The 16,102-nt window shown below is 41.8% G+C and overlaps 1 protein-coding gene across 1 annotated transcript in view; it reads left to right on the forward strand.

The window, feature by feature from the left end:
* The window catches only part of LOC126108247 (protein shuttle craft), a 276,697-nt gene that overhangs the window by 21,010 nt on the left and 239,585 nt on the right, over window positions 1-16,102 (forward strand). Inside the window, exon 4 of the mRNA XM_049913476.1 lies at window positions 10,783-10,991. Within this exon, the coding sequence (XP_049769433.1) occupies window positions 10,783-10,991 (209 nt within the window). The remainder of the gene's footprint in view (window positions 1-10,782; window positions 10,992-16,102) is intronic.

Genomic DNA, 16,102 nt, shown 5'->3' on the forward strand with positions numbered 1-16,102 from the left:
CATAATTTCTATTAGCCGACAAGGCAAATTGGTTTGAGCACCATCACGTTTCACACGAGAAGCAGTGATGGGAGGTGGTAATGGTGTATCCTCCAGCACTCCAAGTGTAGTACAATCACACACTGCCGAATGAAGTGCCCATTTGGAGTATACAGTACATCTCACCGTGGCCACTCACAGTGCTTCACTGCCAGTGTCCATAAAACTACATTCTCCACTGATGTAGCGGTTTCCCTCAGCGGTGCCTGTCGATTCGGCATCTGCTGTTTGTTCCAGATGATAATGGCGACTCTCTGTTCAAATCTATGACTGATCTTACTATATGGGGGTCGACAAAAATATGAAAACACCAAAGCTAAAACTCATTACCGTGACTAACACGTGTAGGAAAACCGTCGGCAGTCAAAACAGCTTCCGATTGTCCCCAAAATGGATAAATACAGGTCGTGTATGGTTTCCGAGGGAGTCTTACACAATTCTTGCAAAACAGTAAAGGTGGATAGCAATCTCTCACCCTTCTCTCCAAGGTAGACCACAAAGGCTCAATAATATTGAGATCTGGTGACTGTGGTGCCCAGGGGAGAACTCACAATTCACCCTCTTACTCACTAAACCAGTCGTGGACAATGCAAGCTGTGTGAACGGGGCACGGCATCTTGGAACGTAGCATCGCTGTCGGGAGACAAACATTGTAGCACGGGATGGACCTGACAGCAAAAATGGTCACATAATCCGTGGAAGTTGACTACGGGGCTTACGGAATACTGTGATATGCCTGCCCAAATTGTCATCAAACCTACACTACTTCGATCTTCCGATACCAACTCAATCGGAGGTTGTTAACACTGTAAAACAAGACTCGGCCAACCAAATTACACTCTTTCACTGCTCTGTAATCTGAGCTTTATGGCTGTGGCACCAAGTTTTCTTGTTACAGGCATTCGCAACACTTAGGAGTGGTTGCAGAATTCTAACTTGCACTGAAATTTCCTGCTTGTGGAACTCCCATCACGTTGTTTTGGCACTGACAGGATTCGCGAGTATGACCTTCAGTTCTGCAGTGATTTTTGCAGATGTCATTAACTTTTCATCACAATCTCTTCAAAAACTGTCTTTTGTGTTCACTCGACTCGCACTTTCATCCGTGTCGTGACTTGTGGATGATGTTTTCCTGCTTTCCCTGTGTGCAGTTTAAATCTTTAATATGATGCCTTTTGAAACACCAAACATTTTGGCTACCTTGGTTACGGAAACACCCACTTTACAAGCACTGACAGTTTGCCCGTGTTTGAATTCACTTAGCTCCGACATAGCGCACAGCTACGCACAACACTGTTTGGATCACAACTGACACTTGCAATGTATCGAGGACATTGCACAGGTGCCATTCATGGTCAAATACAGCAGCACGATCTGCAGACTCGGGTAGCATCTGCATTTACACTATATGATCAAAAAATCTGGAAACCTGGCTGAAAATTACATAAAAGTTCGTGGTGCCCTCCATTGGTAATGCTGGAATTCAGTATGGTGTTGGCCCACCCTTAGCCTTGATGACAGCTTCCACTCTCGCAGGCATACATTCAATGACGAGCAGCTTCCCGATGGAATTCTCAAACGATGAATATGTTAAGGTGCTTTTGTTCGTGGGTGCATCTGATAACCAAGCTGCTGATGCTGCTTGTGGATATGCTGCACAGTATCCTCAAAGGAGCCATCACAATAAGGATGTTTTTCTTTGCCTGGAGCAATGTCTCTGGCAAACAGTAATCTCCAGAATGAGATTTTCACTCTACAGCAGAGTGTGCACTGATATGAAACTTCCTGGCAGATTAAAACTGTGTGCTCGACCGAGACTCGAACTCGCGACCTTTGCCTTTCGCAGGCAAGCGCTCTACCATCTGAGCTACCGAAGCACGACTCACACCTGGTTCTCACAGCTTTACTTCTGCCAGTATCTCGTCTCCTACTTTCCAAACTTTACAGAAGCACTCCTGCGAACCATGCAGAACTAGCACTCCTGAAAGAAAGGATATTGCGGAGACATGGCTTAGCCACAGCCTGGGGGATGTTTCCGGAATGAGATTTTCACACTGCCTTTCTTTCAGGGGTGCTAGTTCTGCATGGTTCGCAGGAGAGCTTCTGTAAAGTTTGGAAGGTAGGAGACGAGATACTGGCAGAAGTAAAGCTGTGAGTACCGGGCGTGAGTCGTGCTTCGGTAGCTCAGATGGTAGAGCACTTGCCCGCGAAAGGCAAAGGTCCCGAGTTCGAGTCTCAGTCGGGCACACAGTTTTAATCTGCTAGGAAGTTTCAAACAGTAATCTTCGTCCATAAGTAATGGACAGATGTCGTCCATGGACCAGACACACTCCAGAAACAGAGAACACATTCTTGAAGATGTTCATCAATCCCCTTGGTGAAACACTCATGATATTGCAAGGTAGTTCCAGATATCTCAGACTAGTTGTTGAATTGTTGCACCATGAAGAACTGCATCGGTAATGCTGGAATTCAACATGGTGTTGGCCCACCCTTAGCTGTGATGACAGCTTCCACTCTTGCAGGCATACATTCAGTCAGGTGCTGAAAGGTTTCTTGGGGAATGGCACCTCATTCTTCACCAATTGCTGCACTGGGGAGAGGTATCGATGTCGGTCGGTGAGGCCTGGCACGAAGTCGGCGTTCCAAAACATCGCAAAGGTGTTCTATAGGAATCAGGTCAGGACTCTGTGCAGGCCAGTCCATTACAGGAATGTTATTGTCGTGTAATCACTCCGCCACATGCAGTGCACTATGAACAGGTGCTGGATCATGTTGAAAGGTCCAATCACCATCCTTGAATTGCTCTTCAACAGTGGGAAGCAAGAAGGTGCTTAAAACATCAGTGTAGGCCTGTGCTGTGATAGTGCCATGCAAGACGAGGGGTGCAGCCCCCTTCCATGAAAAACACGACCTCACCATAACGCCACCACCTCTGAATTTTACTGTTGGCACTACACATGTTGGCAGATGACATTCACCGGGCATTTGCAATACCCATACCCTGCCATCGGATCGCTGCATTGTGTACTGTGATTCGTCACTCCACACAATGTTTCTCCACTGTTCAATTGTCCAATGTTTATGCTCCTTACACCAAGCGAGGCATCTTTTGGCATTTATCGGCATGATGCGTGTCTTATGAGCAGCTGCTCGACCATGAAATCCAAGTTATCTCACCTCCTGCCTAACTGTCATAGTACTTGAAGTGGATCCTGATGTAGTTTGCAGTTCCCATGTGATGGTCTGGGTAGATGGTCTGCCTATTACACATTATGACCATCTTCAACTGTCAGCGGTCACTGTCAGTCAACAGACGAGATTGGCCTGTATGCTTTTGTGCTGTACATGTCCCTTCACATTTCCACTTCCCCATCACATCGGAAACAGTGGACGTAGGGATGGTTAGGAGTGTGGAAATCTTGCATACAGGCATATGATACAAGTCACACCCGATCACTTGACCACATTCGAAGTACGTGAGTTCCGCGGAGCACCCCATCCTGTTCTCTCGTGATTTCTAATGACTATTGAGGTCGCTGATACGGAGTACCTGGCAGTAGGTGGCAGCACAATGAATATGAAACATATGTTTTTGGGGGTGTCCGGATACTTTGATCACATAGTGTGTATTAGACTTTTGGGACATGTACTGTGTTCCAGCATAATGAAACACCTCAAAGAAAATGATCCATTGACATAGAAAGTGGACTCAGAAAATACAGTTCTCATGAGAGACAACTGCCTCTTTATTTGCACAATGTAATGAGTGCTGTCGTCAGGGGAATTAAAGTTGATTTCATATTTGTAGATTTCCATTAGGCTTTTGACTTCGTTCCTCACAAGTAGATTGTAATAAAATTGTGGGTCTACAGATTGTTGCTTCAGTTCTGTGACTGGATCAGTGATCTCCTAGTGGAATGCTCAGAGTTCAAACTAATTAGTGGGTAGTTGTCTACTTTCTATTAAATACCTTACAGGCAATATTAATAGTAACTTCAGACTTTTTGCAGGTAATGCAGCTATCCATAACAAAGCACTATCTGAAAAAAGCTACATAAATGTTCAGTCAGATCTTGATATGGTTTCAAAGTGGTACAAAGATTGGGAGAAATGTAGAATTGTGCACTTAACAAAACGGAAAACCTCATGTCCTATAACCATATTGTCAATGAATTGCTTAGGACAACTCACTGTTAGGCAGAAGTGCTGTGTTGTCGATAGACACACCAACAAAAGATACAGAGCTTTGCTAGCTTTCAGAATGAAATTCTTTTCGTAAACTGTAGGAGAAATGTGAGTGTGCACTACTACACCGCGCGCTCGCGCGCGCGCGCACACACACACACGAGCTGCTAGACACTTTCCCCCAATCCCCTCCCTGCCTCCCGCCTCACACACACACACACACACACACACACACACACACACACACACACACACACACGAGCTGCTAGACACTTTCCCCCAATCCCCTCCCTGCCTCCCGCCTCTCTTCATCCCTCACCCCATTCCACCCTGCACCCCCACCCCACCCCAGTACACTCACTGTGGGCCAGGAAAGATCTTGCAGCTGAAGGAGCATAATGTAGAGAGAGAGAGGCATGTGCATGTGCGCACGCGCAGACATGCTTTATATATCCTCCACAACTAGTATTGCCACTTGCCATCTGTAAGTAGTTATTGCACGGTCATGTTGAACATGCAGGGTGTACATAGTCTGGAAACACTTTCAATTATTTATTGCACAAGAACGAAGCATTTTACAGATATCATATATATGTCATTTTGAAGAGAAACCCTGACAGTTGTTTTTTCACGTATACCGCCACAGCGTAATTTAGTAATTTGCCAATAGTCAGCACTAGTCGCAAACATGGCGAGTTCAGGTGCGGAGCGAGCTTTCTGTATGTTGGAGTTCGACAAAAACAAGTGAGCTACAACTGTACAGCGGATGTTTAGAACTGAGTACAATAAGAAGTCACCAACAAGGAAGACAATTTATCACTGGCACAACAAATTCGAGTTGCTTGTGCCCGGCAAAGAGAAGCAGACATCCCAGTGGGAGTGAAGTGAATGTGGAGTGCGTACGAGAGACATTCGTAAGGAGTCCAAAGAAATCAGTGTCTCGTGTATCCGACAAACTCGAAATGGCTCCAATGACCGTGTGGAAAGTCCTGCGACAGAAGCTGTGTGTGAAACCATTCAAATTGGAGCCAGTGCAGAACTCAATGACGACGACAAAGTCAAGCATTTTAAATTTTGTTCGCAGTTGCAACAATTGAATGAGGATGGGGATATCATTGTTGATTGATTAATTTTTAGCGAAGAAGCCACTTTTCACACCAGTGGGAAAGTGAAGAGGCATAATTGTGGAGTCTAGGGTGCAAAGGATCCACACGAATGCATTGAATTTGAGTGTGATTCCCCAAAGGTGCCTCGTCACGTCGAAAACTGTACGGGCCATTCTTCTTCACCGAGAGCACTGTCACTGGACATTTCTACCTGGACATGTTGCAGCAATGGCTGATGCCTCAAATGCAATCGGACTCTCCGTTCATCTTTCAGCAGAACGGGGCTCCAACCCATTTTCATAATGAAGTTCGTGGGTATCTGAACTCGGAGCTGCCGCATCGATGGATTGGCCGTGCTACAGAAGGGGACAGCTGTTTCACGAAATGGCCTCCCTGACCACCAGATCTCACTTCGTGCGACTTTTTTCTGTGGGGACACATTAAAGATCTGGTGAATGTTCGCCTCTACCACGTGATGTTGCAGAGCTCCAGGAGAGAATATAGTAAGCGACTGCCACAGTCGACGATGCCATGCTGGGACTGGTATGGCAAGAATGCGATTACAGTACTGACACCTGTCGGGTCACTCATGGTTTGCATATTGAATGTTTTTTTAATAAACTTTTAGAGTTTCTCTTCAAAATGCAATATGTATGACATCTGTACAATGCTTAGTTCTTGTGCTATAAATAATTGAAAGTGTTCCCAGACTATATGTGCACCATGTAGGCACTCGTGACCTTAATGTGGCTGGGCAAGTACCATTTTGAAGTTGACATAAAAATAAATTGTAATAAAGCGTATTGGTTTTTATAGATTTACATGTAAATCATCATATCCAAGTTAACGGTTGTCTTGCCCAGATAACCATGACGTCCTTCTGGAAGGACGACGTAACTCACTGTTGAAATTATTTACTTTTGCGAATAACGCATTGTTGCAACGGACTGTGACGCATTGTTATATAAAGTAGGCAGAGTCAGTTGCGCGCTGCGACAGTCAGTTTGACGCTGTCGTTTATAGTGAGTGAGAAACTGTGTCTTGAAAATAGGGCCGATTTTACCATGGACGAACTGACTGACCGTGTCATCGATGGGTATATATATTTTCTTTCATATTGCGTCAATAATTCTGAAACTTGTCATATAATATCTTAAAGAATTAACCTATATTATTTATGGGCTCATATTACGATTGAAAGTTTTCATCAGTTGTAATTCAATAATGTTTTCAACCGTCCTTCCAGAAGGACGTCAGGGTAATGTGTTGTCATTTTGTATTCACAGAAAACGATGTACACTTATGGAACATTTGGTCATGTTAGAATCAAAAGATGAGGAAATACCTAATACTGGTGTGAATGTAACATTACACCCTCCTCTAAATCAACTGATGACGTAACAGATGAAGATTCGGGTGCTGAAGAAAATCCAAGTGTAGATAAATTACCAGCAAGTCAGCTCAATGCTACTGCGCTACATGACCTAGAAGAGAGGGGTGTGGAAGCAACAGGAACAATAAGAGGAAACAGAGTTAAGAATTGTACTCTATCATTTGTAGATAAAATGATAAAAGAAAATAGAGGATCATATGAAATTTGTTCTGACTCAGCATCCGGGATTTCCATTGTACGTTGGAATGACAACAATGTTGTTACTGTAGCCACCAACTTTGACAGAGCGCAACCACTACGCTCTGTAGCAAGATTTTCCAGGGAACAAAAGAAAAGGATTAGCGGGCTTCAACCTAACTTGGGAGGCATAGATCGAACTGACCAAAATCAATTCCTATATAGATGCTCTGTAAGAGGGAAAAAGTGGTATTTCCCGATCACTGCACATTTTATAGACATTGCAGAGCAAAATACCTGGGACCTTTACAAGCACAACGAAAAAGCCATAGATCATCTGACATTTTGTCGTCGAATTGTCACTGCAATTCTTGAAAGTAACAAAAGAGTCACTACCAGCAGAGGATGTCTTAGTAAGAGGGCAAAACAAGGTTCTAGATTTGATGGAAGAGAACATTATGTTGCTGAATTACCAACGGACGAGATAACAAAATAGAAGAAGCAGCTGAAATGTCGAAGTTGCCACAAAAAAACTACTACTATGTGCGTAAGATTTGACGAACCACTTCATGTTTGTTGCTTTTTGTCTTATCATACTAGTGCATAAAATATGTGTATAGGTTATTTTCTTTGTTTTTTGTATTTATTAGCTGTTTTAGCCCATAATTCAAATTTATTTGTTTATTTGAAAGTATAAAAACCAAAACAAGTTAATTGTGCAATGTCATATACTTTAAAAACATGTTCCCTTATTGTCCTGACGTCCTTCTGGAAGGACGCCCATTTTTGGAAATACTAAATAAAAATAAATACTCAAAATTGTTTTTACTTTCTTCCTTACAACCTTGTGAATGAATGTAGATAAGATATTAATCAATTTTAGAAAAACAAATAATTCAGGACTATCTGGGTTAATGAGTTTGTTTCTTTCCCTGGTGTGCAAGTATAGCTCGTTGTGCCTGGCTTGACAGAGTCCACCATCGTTTTTGTAAAATGTGCTCCACAGTATTTGATGTTTTGGGAAAGTCTGCAGCTAAGTCGTTAATGATTTAAATAATGAAAACTACACCAGTCTCTTATTTTTTCATGCTTAACCCAACATGTATTGAGAATTTATTCTCATTTTAAAAGCATTTCTTTACATGAATATTTTTGGCATTGTTTATATGTGTAATTTTCTGCCTGTCTTCCATCTTCTTGAGGTTATACTGCAATCGGAAAATTAGACAAAATGAATATTTGAGTACTTTTGATGGTAATGTTAGAAGTGGTATTGTTTGGCTACTTACAGACATTGTGCCTCCTTTGTTATATAGAACATCACACATTTAAAATGTACTTTTATGACTAGATTATTAATTAGATTTTTTTCCTTCTAATGAGGAAATGTACACATTTATGAAAATTACTACAGTTATCATATGCAAGAGAAACATTTGAAAAAATTACCTGATTCACTACCTAGTTTGTCATTGAGAACTTTTTCTCCTTGCTTTTTGTGTTGTAAAAAAATTCCAAGCTCCTCCATTAAATCCCTTGTATATGATCTTTGGAAGTAGTGGAGTATTTTAAGATCTTCTGTGTTTTTGATTGGGTGTCCAGTGTTTCTTAAGTGTTTTGCTGTTGCTGATTTTGTTAATTGGTTATGTGTGCAACAGTTGATGTGTTCAGTGTATTTAACTTGAAAATTCCTACCAGTTTGTCCTATGCAGTAGCTGCTACACAGGGCAGACTGGCAGGAATTTTCGATATATACTACTTTTAACATTAACATTTAAAAACGCTCAAATATTCATTTTGTCTGATTTTCAGATTGCAGTATAATAATATCAAAAAGATGCAAGAGAGGCAGAAAATAACACATGCAAACTCCACCAAAAATATTCGTGTAAACAAATGCACTTGAAAATGAGAATAAATTCTTGAAACACTCTGTGCTAAGCATGAAAACACAAGTAACATGTGTAGTTTTCATTATTTAAATGGATGGTCCGCCGCTCGTGGTCTCGCGGTAGCGTTCTCGCTTCCCGAGCACAGGGTCCCGGGTTCGATTCCCGGCGGGGTCAGGGATTTTCACCTGCCTCGAGATGACTGGGTGTTTGTGTTGTCCTCATCGTTTCATCATCATCCAGGAAAGTGGCGAAATTGGACTGAGCAAAGATTGGATAATTGTATGGGCGCTGATAACCACGCAGTTGAGCGCCCCACAAACCAAACATCATCCTCATCATTATTTAAATGGTGCTCCACAGCTTTAATGGTGACTAGTGCTGTATTGACAACTAGTTTTAGTACAAAATACAATTTTCAAGTAAAGTCTTATTTTAGCGGTAGCATATGTTGGAGTAACACAAAATGTTGACACTGTTTATTGGGCCTTCACATTTGATGGGCTCCCACAAGGTAGTGTTTTGTCCCCTCTGCTTTTCCAGCTGTATACAAATGACCAACCAGTTAGGCCAACGACAAGAAGTTTTATCTATGTTGATGATGTAGCCATTGCCTGCCAATCCAGATCAATCAAATAGATTGAGAGAAACCTAACAGATGCCTTAGAAGTATTAACTAAACATTACAACGGGAACCAGCTTCAACCAAATCCAGCAAAGACACAGACTTGTTTATTTCATCTGAACAATAAAGATGCAAACAGGGAGCTAAAATTGGAATGGCACTCAGTTAAACTTAAACACTGCCCAAACCATTTTATCATGGAGTCACATTAGATTGAACATTGTCTTACATGTAGAAAAAACTAGAGCGAAAATCAACGCACAGAACAGTATAATCTGCAAACTTACCAACTCCCACTGGGGAGCAAATCCTGAAATTCTATGTGCATCATCCCTGGCATTGTGCTTTGCTCCAGCGGAATATGCATGCCCATGTAGAGAAGATCGACAGATGGTCAGAAGTTAGATGCAGCTCCGAATGACTCATGTCAGTTAATTACAGGATGCCTGAAGCCTACAAACCAGGATCTCCTTTATATGTGTTCTGGAATAGCACCCCCTCCCCACACACAGATCAGACAAAAAGTTGGTGGTGGCTGAACAAAGCAGAAGATAGAATACATCTACTGTATGCTCACCACCCGGTGGTGGAGAGACTTAAATCTAGGAAAGATTTCATAAAAGTTGAATGTCCACTAAACGAAAGGCGATCTACAACCAGAGAATTAATGTGGAAACAGAAATTGGATCAAGGCACCATGAAAAGTTGAAACATTAAAGAAAAACTTCCTGCTGGATAACAATTGGATTGGAGAGCCTAAATAGACTTAGGTGTCAAATGGGAAGATGAAAGGGTAACCTGTTCAACTGGGAATATGCCAAAGAAGAGCCCTGCCAAAGTGGAGAAAACAAACGATGACACACCTGTTGACCTGTACATCCTTGCTCGCCCCATGCTCTTTCTAAGACCAGTGGTTGGCCAACGATTCTGGGAGAGCTATGAGCCTTGCTATAGACAATAATGACGAATTACGATATGTGAAGATCATGAGTGTGTATATGAATGTGAAACTATTATTTAGTTGTATTTGTAACCTAGTATATATCACCTATTAATTAATTACAAATGTAACTCAGACACAATTAAATAAATAAATTTGATGTGTGTCAACAGTTTAATGTGACTTTGTGACTTGGACATGCGCCACTGTTGCATTAAGAGTTTATTGAAAATGGTACTGTCTGCCAAAACTAGTTATAATAAAGCATTATTCACAAAAAGCAGCTTATGGTGGTAACATGAATTTCTTCAAACATACTACAAATGTGGAGCACATGTTTAGACAATGAAAAATTAAATATTTTTGTTTTGTGATTAATTTTGAAGTGTCTTTTAAGATCGGTTACATACTCGTTTGCACCACAGGTGACAAACGGGGAAGGTGCAGACAACACACACGGTTCGCCAGCTTACGGTGGCGGTAGCCGTGGCGGCAGGGTGCGGGAGCGGCAGTGGAGAGGAGGAGGCGGTGACCGACCCCGACAGGTGGGCAGTGGGCGGTTCACGGATAGTGGCGGACGGCGGGTGCAGGACGGCGGCCGCTACAACGACTGGCAGGCCGGGGACGGAAACAGGTGAGGCGGGAGAGGGAGAGAGTGTGTGTGTGTGTGTGTGTGTGTGTGTGTGTGTGTGTGTGTGTGTGTGTGTGTGTGTGCGCGCGCGCGCTCTCTCTCTGTCTTTAACACTTGAGGGCTGTGAGCTTCGAGACAGAAACATGTGCTTGAACTTTGTGACACCATATTTTCATCTGTAATTTCTCATACAAGGGAAGTGTACACCTTATGGGTAAAGCTACTTGATATTAGCAATAAACTTTGAGATACAGGTTGATTCTTGTGAGAAGATAACAGCAGTCAGCCCCTTTTTATAATGCTATTTATATAAAGAGCACAGTTACAAATTTCGAACTGACAGGTTCATCGTCAGACAGCTTGTTCACCTTACGATACTTTTTTGTGCTTTACATTATTTTTCACTGATGTAAAGTAGGAAACAAATATCTTGACATGATTGTGCCATCTGATGAAGTTGTCAGCTTGAAATTAACAGTGCTATTTATATAAATAACATTACAAAAAGTGGCTAATTGCTGTTATTTTTTCTGCAATAATCAAGTCAATTGGTAGTCAGCCACAGACTCTACATGTCATGTTTGATAAAATAGCAACAAACTTCGGAAATTTAACATTTTAAAATTTGAATTCAGCATTTGTATTTTTTGTGTCTGTGATATGTGCAGGCCTTCTTTTGATTTGGTCAACACACACACATGCACAGATACTCACGCAAACACAACTCTCATGCACATGACCACAGTCTGTGGCTGCCATGGCCAGATCTCGGCAGCCGGAAACTGTGTGTGTGTGTGTGTGTGTGTGTGTGTGTGTGTGTGTGTGTGTGTGTGTGTGTTTGGCTTCATTCTGATGAAGGCGTTTTTGGCCAATAGCTTACTTCTTTGACAGTTTTTGTTGTGCCTATTTGTGACTCAGCATCTCCACTACTTGGTGAGTAGTAATCTGTCCACTTCATAATAGTACATATTTCAAAATTCTTAACTTAAAGTTTGATTTTTCTCTTCCTCAGTATTCGCACATTCATAAATTAAAAAAAGATTACACCGTAAAGGCTAAATAAAAGCATGCAATTCCAGTGGTACCATAAATATCTGGCAAAAATATTTACAAAAAATTTGTAGCTTTACTCATATTTTAGAAAATCTTCAGTAATTACAAAAAAATAGAGTAAAGAATACAGCAGAAGACAGAAAAAACAGCCATACTATGTATCTTGATTTTGATGCTGTTTTCTTGCCTCTCTTTTGTTTATTCATTATTCTACCCAGGTATAAATGTAACATCATTGGTTTAGCAGTCAATTTTCAGTGAAGTAAAAATATGACAGATGTATCTCGTTTTACCTACTCTGTGTTCACTCAGTAGTGTAAATGTGTATGTTGGACAGGTTTGCAGAACAGCATATCTAGCACATTGGTAGTTACACAACAAGTAATCTGTTTGTTTACAATTGTAATTGTTGCTGTTTTGTCATCTTTATGTGGTATTTTCACGTATAACAGCTGATTATTAAAAACAGTAAAAGTCTAGCAACTGTATATTCAGATTTTTTAGCATGTAAGTAGTAAATTTCTCTGAAATATTCTAATTATATTTTGCCAAAATTTTGCATTTTATCACGCCTTGAAATCGACCAAAAACGTGGTGCTCTATACCCAGGTGTTGTTGGAATAACCATTTTTTACACTTTTGAAACATTTCGCATTTTTAGAATGTGGATATTTCACGTAGCTCTACTTAAGGGTCACTGATTATGTTCATCTTTTGTGCAACTTTACTACATGCAATGCCTAAAAAAAAATATGAAACACTCACAAGGGGAGAACAAAATGGAATGGAACTATACAGGTTAAGTGGGAATTTGTTCTTATTTAAGTGATCACAAATTCAAGTCTAATTTACAAAGAACATAGCAGACGATAGAGCACTTGCTCGTGAAAGACAAAGGTCCCAAGTTGGAGTTTCGGTCTGGCACACAGTAGTAATCTGCCAGGAAGTTTCATATCAGCACACACTGGGCCACAAAGTGAAAATCTCATCTGGAAACATCCTCCAGGCTGTGGCTAAGCCATCTCTCCGCAATACCCTTTCTTCCAGAAGTGCGAGTCTGCAAGGTTTGCAGGAGAGCTTTTGTGAAGTTTGGAAGGCAGGACTCGAGGTAGTGGCTGAGTTAAAGCTGTGAGGACGGGGCACGAGTTGTGCTTGGGTAGCTCAGATGGTAGAGCACTTGCCCGCGAAAGGCAAAGGTCTCGAGTTCGAGTCTCTGTCTGGCACACAGTTTTAATCAGCCAGGAAGTTTCGTATCAGCGCACACTCTGCTGCAGAGTGAAATTCTCATTCCGAATATAATCCCACTAATCAGTATGACACTGCATCTCCTGCAACCTAGGTTTATGCACTGATTCATTTGGGAAAGGTGTTACAAATGAATTGTGGATTCATTGCTGGACACAATATTGTGCCATCAATCAGCAGTCCTTGCTTCCCAATCACGGCACCACTCTGAAAACAGTGTTTTGTGGAGTGTTAACAGCAGCCTACACGTAGGACTGGTAATTCCTCAGTCCGGTTGCCGTTTGTGATCAGATGAGGTTGATCGGAACCTTGATGACATGAATGCATGGCCCCACGTTCACATGCAGTCCAGCATTGGGCCTGTGTTGCATCCAAATACGCCACCAATATGGATATTGCACGATTTCACCAGCCGGCCAAATGGATACCCACATCGAAGTTCCTTTCAAACTCGTTGAGGGAGCTGGTAATTCTGTGTCACACGAGTACGCTCATTTTCGTGTCCGTGAAGTTGTCGCACGACATCAGACACTGTTCGTGCCCGTTATATACCCTACGACAGGGCTGGCCACAGCACACGAAACTTCCTGCGTGCAGTGTGTACGGGTCACAGGTGGGTCGAGGCTCTGCCTATGTCACATTTATTTGTTCCTTCCAGGAAATACTTGGTACAGTGCGACATGTAATTTAGTATTGCAGTGTGGCATTTTTCAGCCAGCTCAACTCTCTTCAGTTCTGCAGAATTGTGATGTCAGCACTTTTTACCCAGTGCTATTTGTTCATTGTATGAAGAGCATTCACAGGTTCAGTGGGTGTTGGCACAAAAAGAGGCAGCCTAGCAATCTATCATCACAAGCCTGTAAAAGTAAATGGGTATGACAGATGAGAGAGATGAGAATTCTCAGTATATATTATGCACTTGCATAAGCGACAAGTGCTACAAATTTGCTATGAAATGCTTTTACAGTACCGTGCGGAAAGAATTTAAAGGTATAGTTGACAATGAAAGCGCTAACACTTGCCGTGATTGTCAGACGGGCTTCATTGTCAAGTAGTAGGGGGGTGGTGTGGGGGGGGGGGGGGAGTTGGAAAATAGGATTGACAGCCCTGTTGACTGGGCTGAGTTGTGTGATATGAGCGAAAGACGACGTGGCAGGTGAACGCGCACATGCAAAGCACTGATACACCACTGGGTAGATCAAGCAGATGGTGCTGTTGCAGTGCCTGCACAAAGTGGAGGCCAGCCATTCAGTCTTTTCCCGGAGCTATGGAGAGAAGGTGCGATTTGGAATCGTGGTCAAAGGTGAAAGTGAGATCTGTTATCCGTTATGAATGGGCACATGGAGTATCAGACACAGAAATTCATAACCGCCTTGTTGAGGTGTACGGGTCAGGTGTGATGTCGAGGCAAATGGTGTGGAGATTGTGCCAGCAATTCAGTGGTGGACGTCAGCAAGTGCAGGACAAACCGAGACCTGGACAGACGCGCACAGCCACTACAGGTGCAAATGTCAGGAAGGTGGATGACATGATTAAAGCGAACCGGCATTCAGTGCTTCTTCCATATGCAACGCCCTGATTTTTTCCTGGAAGCTTCCTTGTTGAAGCTTATAAAGCGGTATGACAAATGTCTCAATGTACTTGGAAATTAGGTAGAAAAAGAAAGGTATGTCTTATCTTTAATGTCTGATTCTGTTTTTCTCTCCTTTCACACACAACTCTGACCACAGTCGACAAGGGAAAAAACTTATTTTCCAACGCCCCCATGTAGATCAAGAACTACTTAGGCCATGTCCTACTTGAGTGACAGAAGCAAGCGACTTCTGGATACGCAACACTCCAGCGACAAGCAGCAGCGTCGGGCGTCAACCTTGGGTGTCCTGCATGCGAGCATCCATCTCGCGTTACAATGTGGCTAATTTATATTTCATAATTTATATCAGCAACTACGAAGATCACCAGACAGATTCCTCGAATACACGTGAATGCGTGAAAGATCAGAGGAGCATTTGACTATCTCATCAATAAATTAAAGACGAATGTTTTTTACACGATCAAGAACTTTTAACAGCCAATATAGACAGAAGAATGACTGACTACGTAAATAAATACATTGATACCAGTGAGTATCAGTGAACTGTGGTGTAGCAGTAGTGTTACAGGCAGTAATTAGGGTTACCCGAAGGTCCTAGGTTCGATCCCAGTTACTTTCTTCTATTTTAAGCGACTTTTTATATTTTAATTGACGCAGTTACAGTTCTGTGTACTAAGTTTTATGTATATTGTTTACACTGCACTGCTAAGTATATGTTAAAGGTCTTGATCTCTAAGTGTATACACTCCTACCCCAGTGTATCACATGCATTAAATTCCTAATAAATGTCAATGAACCATGAAATTTTACAAATGGCTCTGAGCACTATGGGACTCAACATCTTAGGTCATAAGTCTGAAATTTTACAGATGTTTGATGTTGCGAACGTAATTCATCAGCAGTCAGTGTTAAGGCCAAGTGTTTCAATTAATCCAAATAGTCTGTAAAAGCAAAGCATGCAAAATTTTGAAAAGAACGTGAAAAGTTTTCTGAAATGATTTGTCTGGAAGTATGAAATAAAAAATATTGAGAAAAAGTTTGGTTCACCTCATTTTCTGCTCTTGATTTCAAGCATCCTTCAAAGGCACGTAGAACGTTTCTCTGTTATACTTATTTCTTTTTACATGAATCATTTCATAAAATATTAAGAACCGATTTCTTCCATTCTTTTTATTTTCAAGTTTCATTCAAAAAGCATGATCCTACTGTCTGCTTGTTTGCC

The sequence above is a fragment of the Schistocerca cancellata genome, chromosome 11 (assembly GCF_023864275.1).
Source record: "Schistocerca cancellata isolate TAMUIC-IGC-003103 chromosome 11, iqSchCanc2.1, whole genome shotgun sequence".
Classification (NCBI taxonomy): Eukaryota; Metazoa; Arthropoda; class Insecta; order Orthoptera; family Acrididae; genus Schistocerca; species Schistocerca cancellata.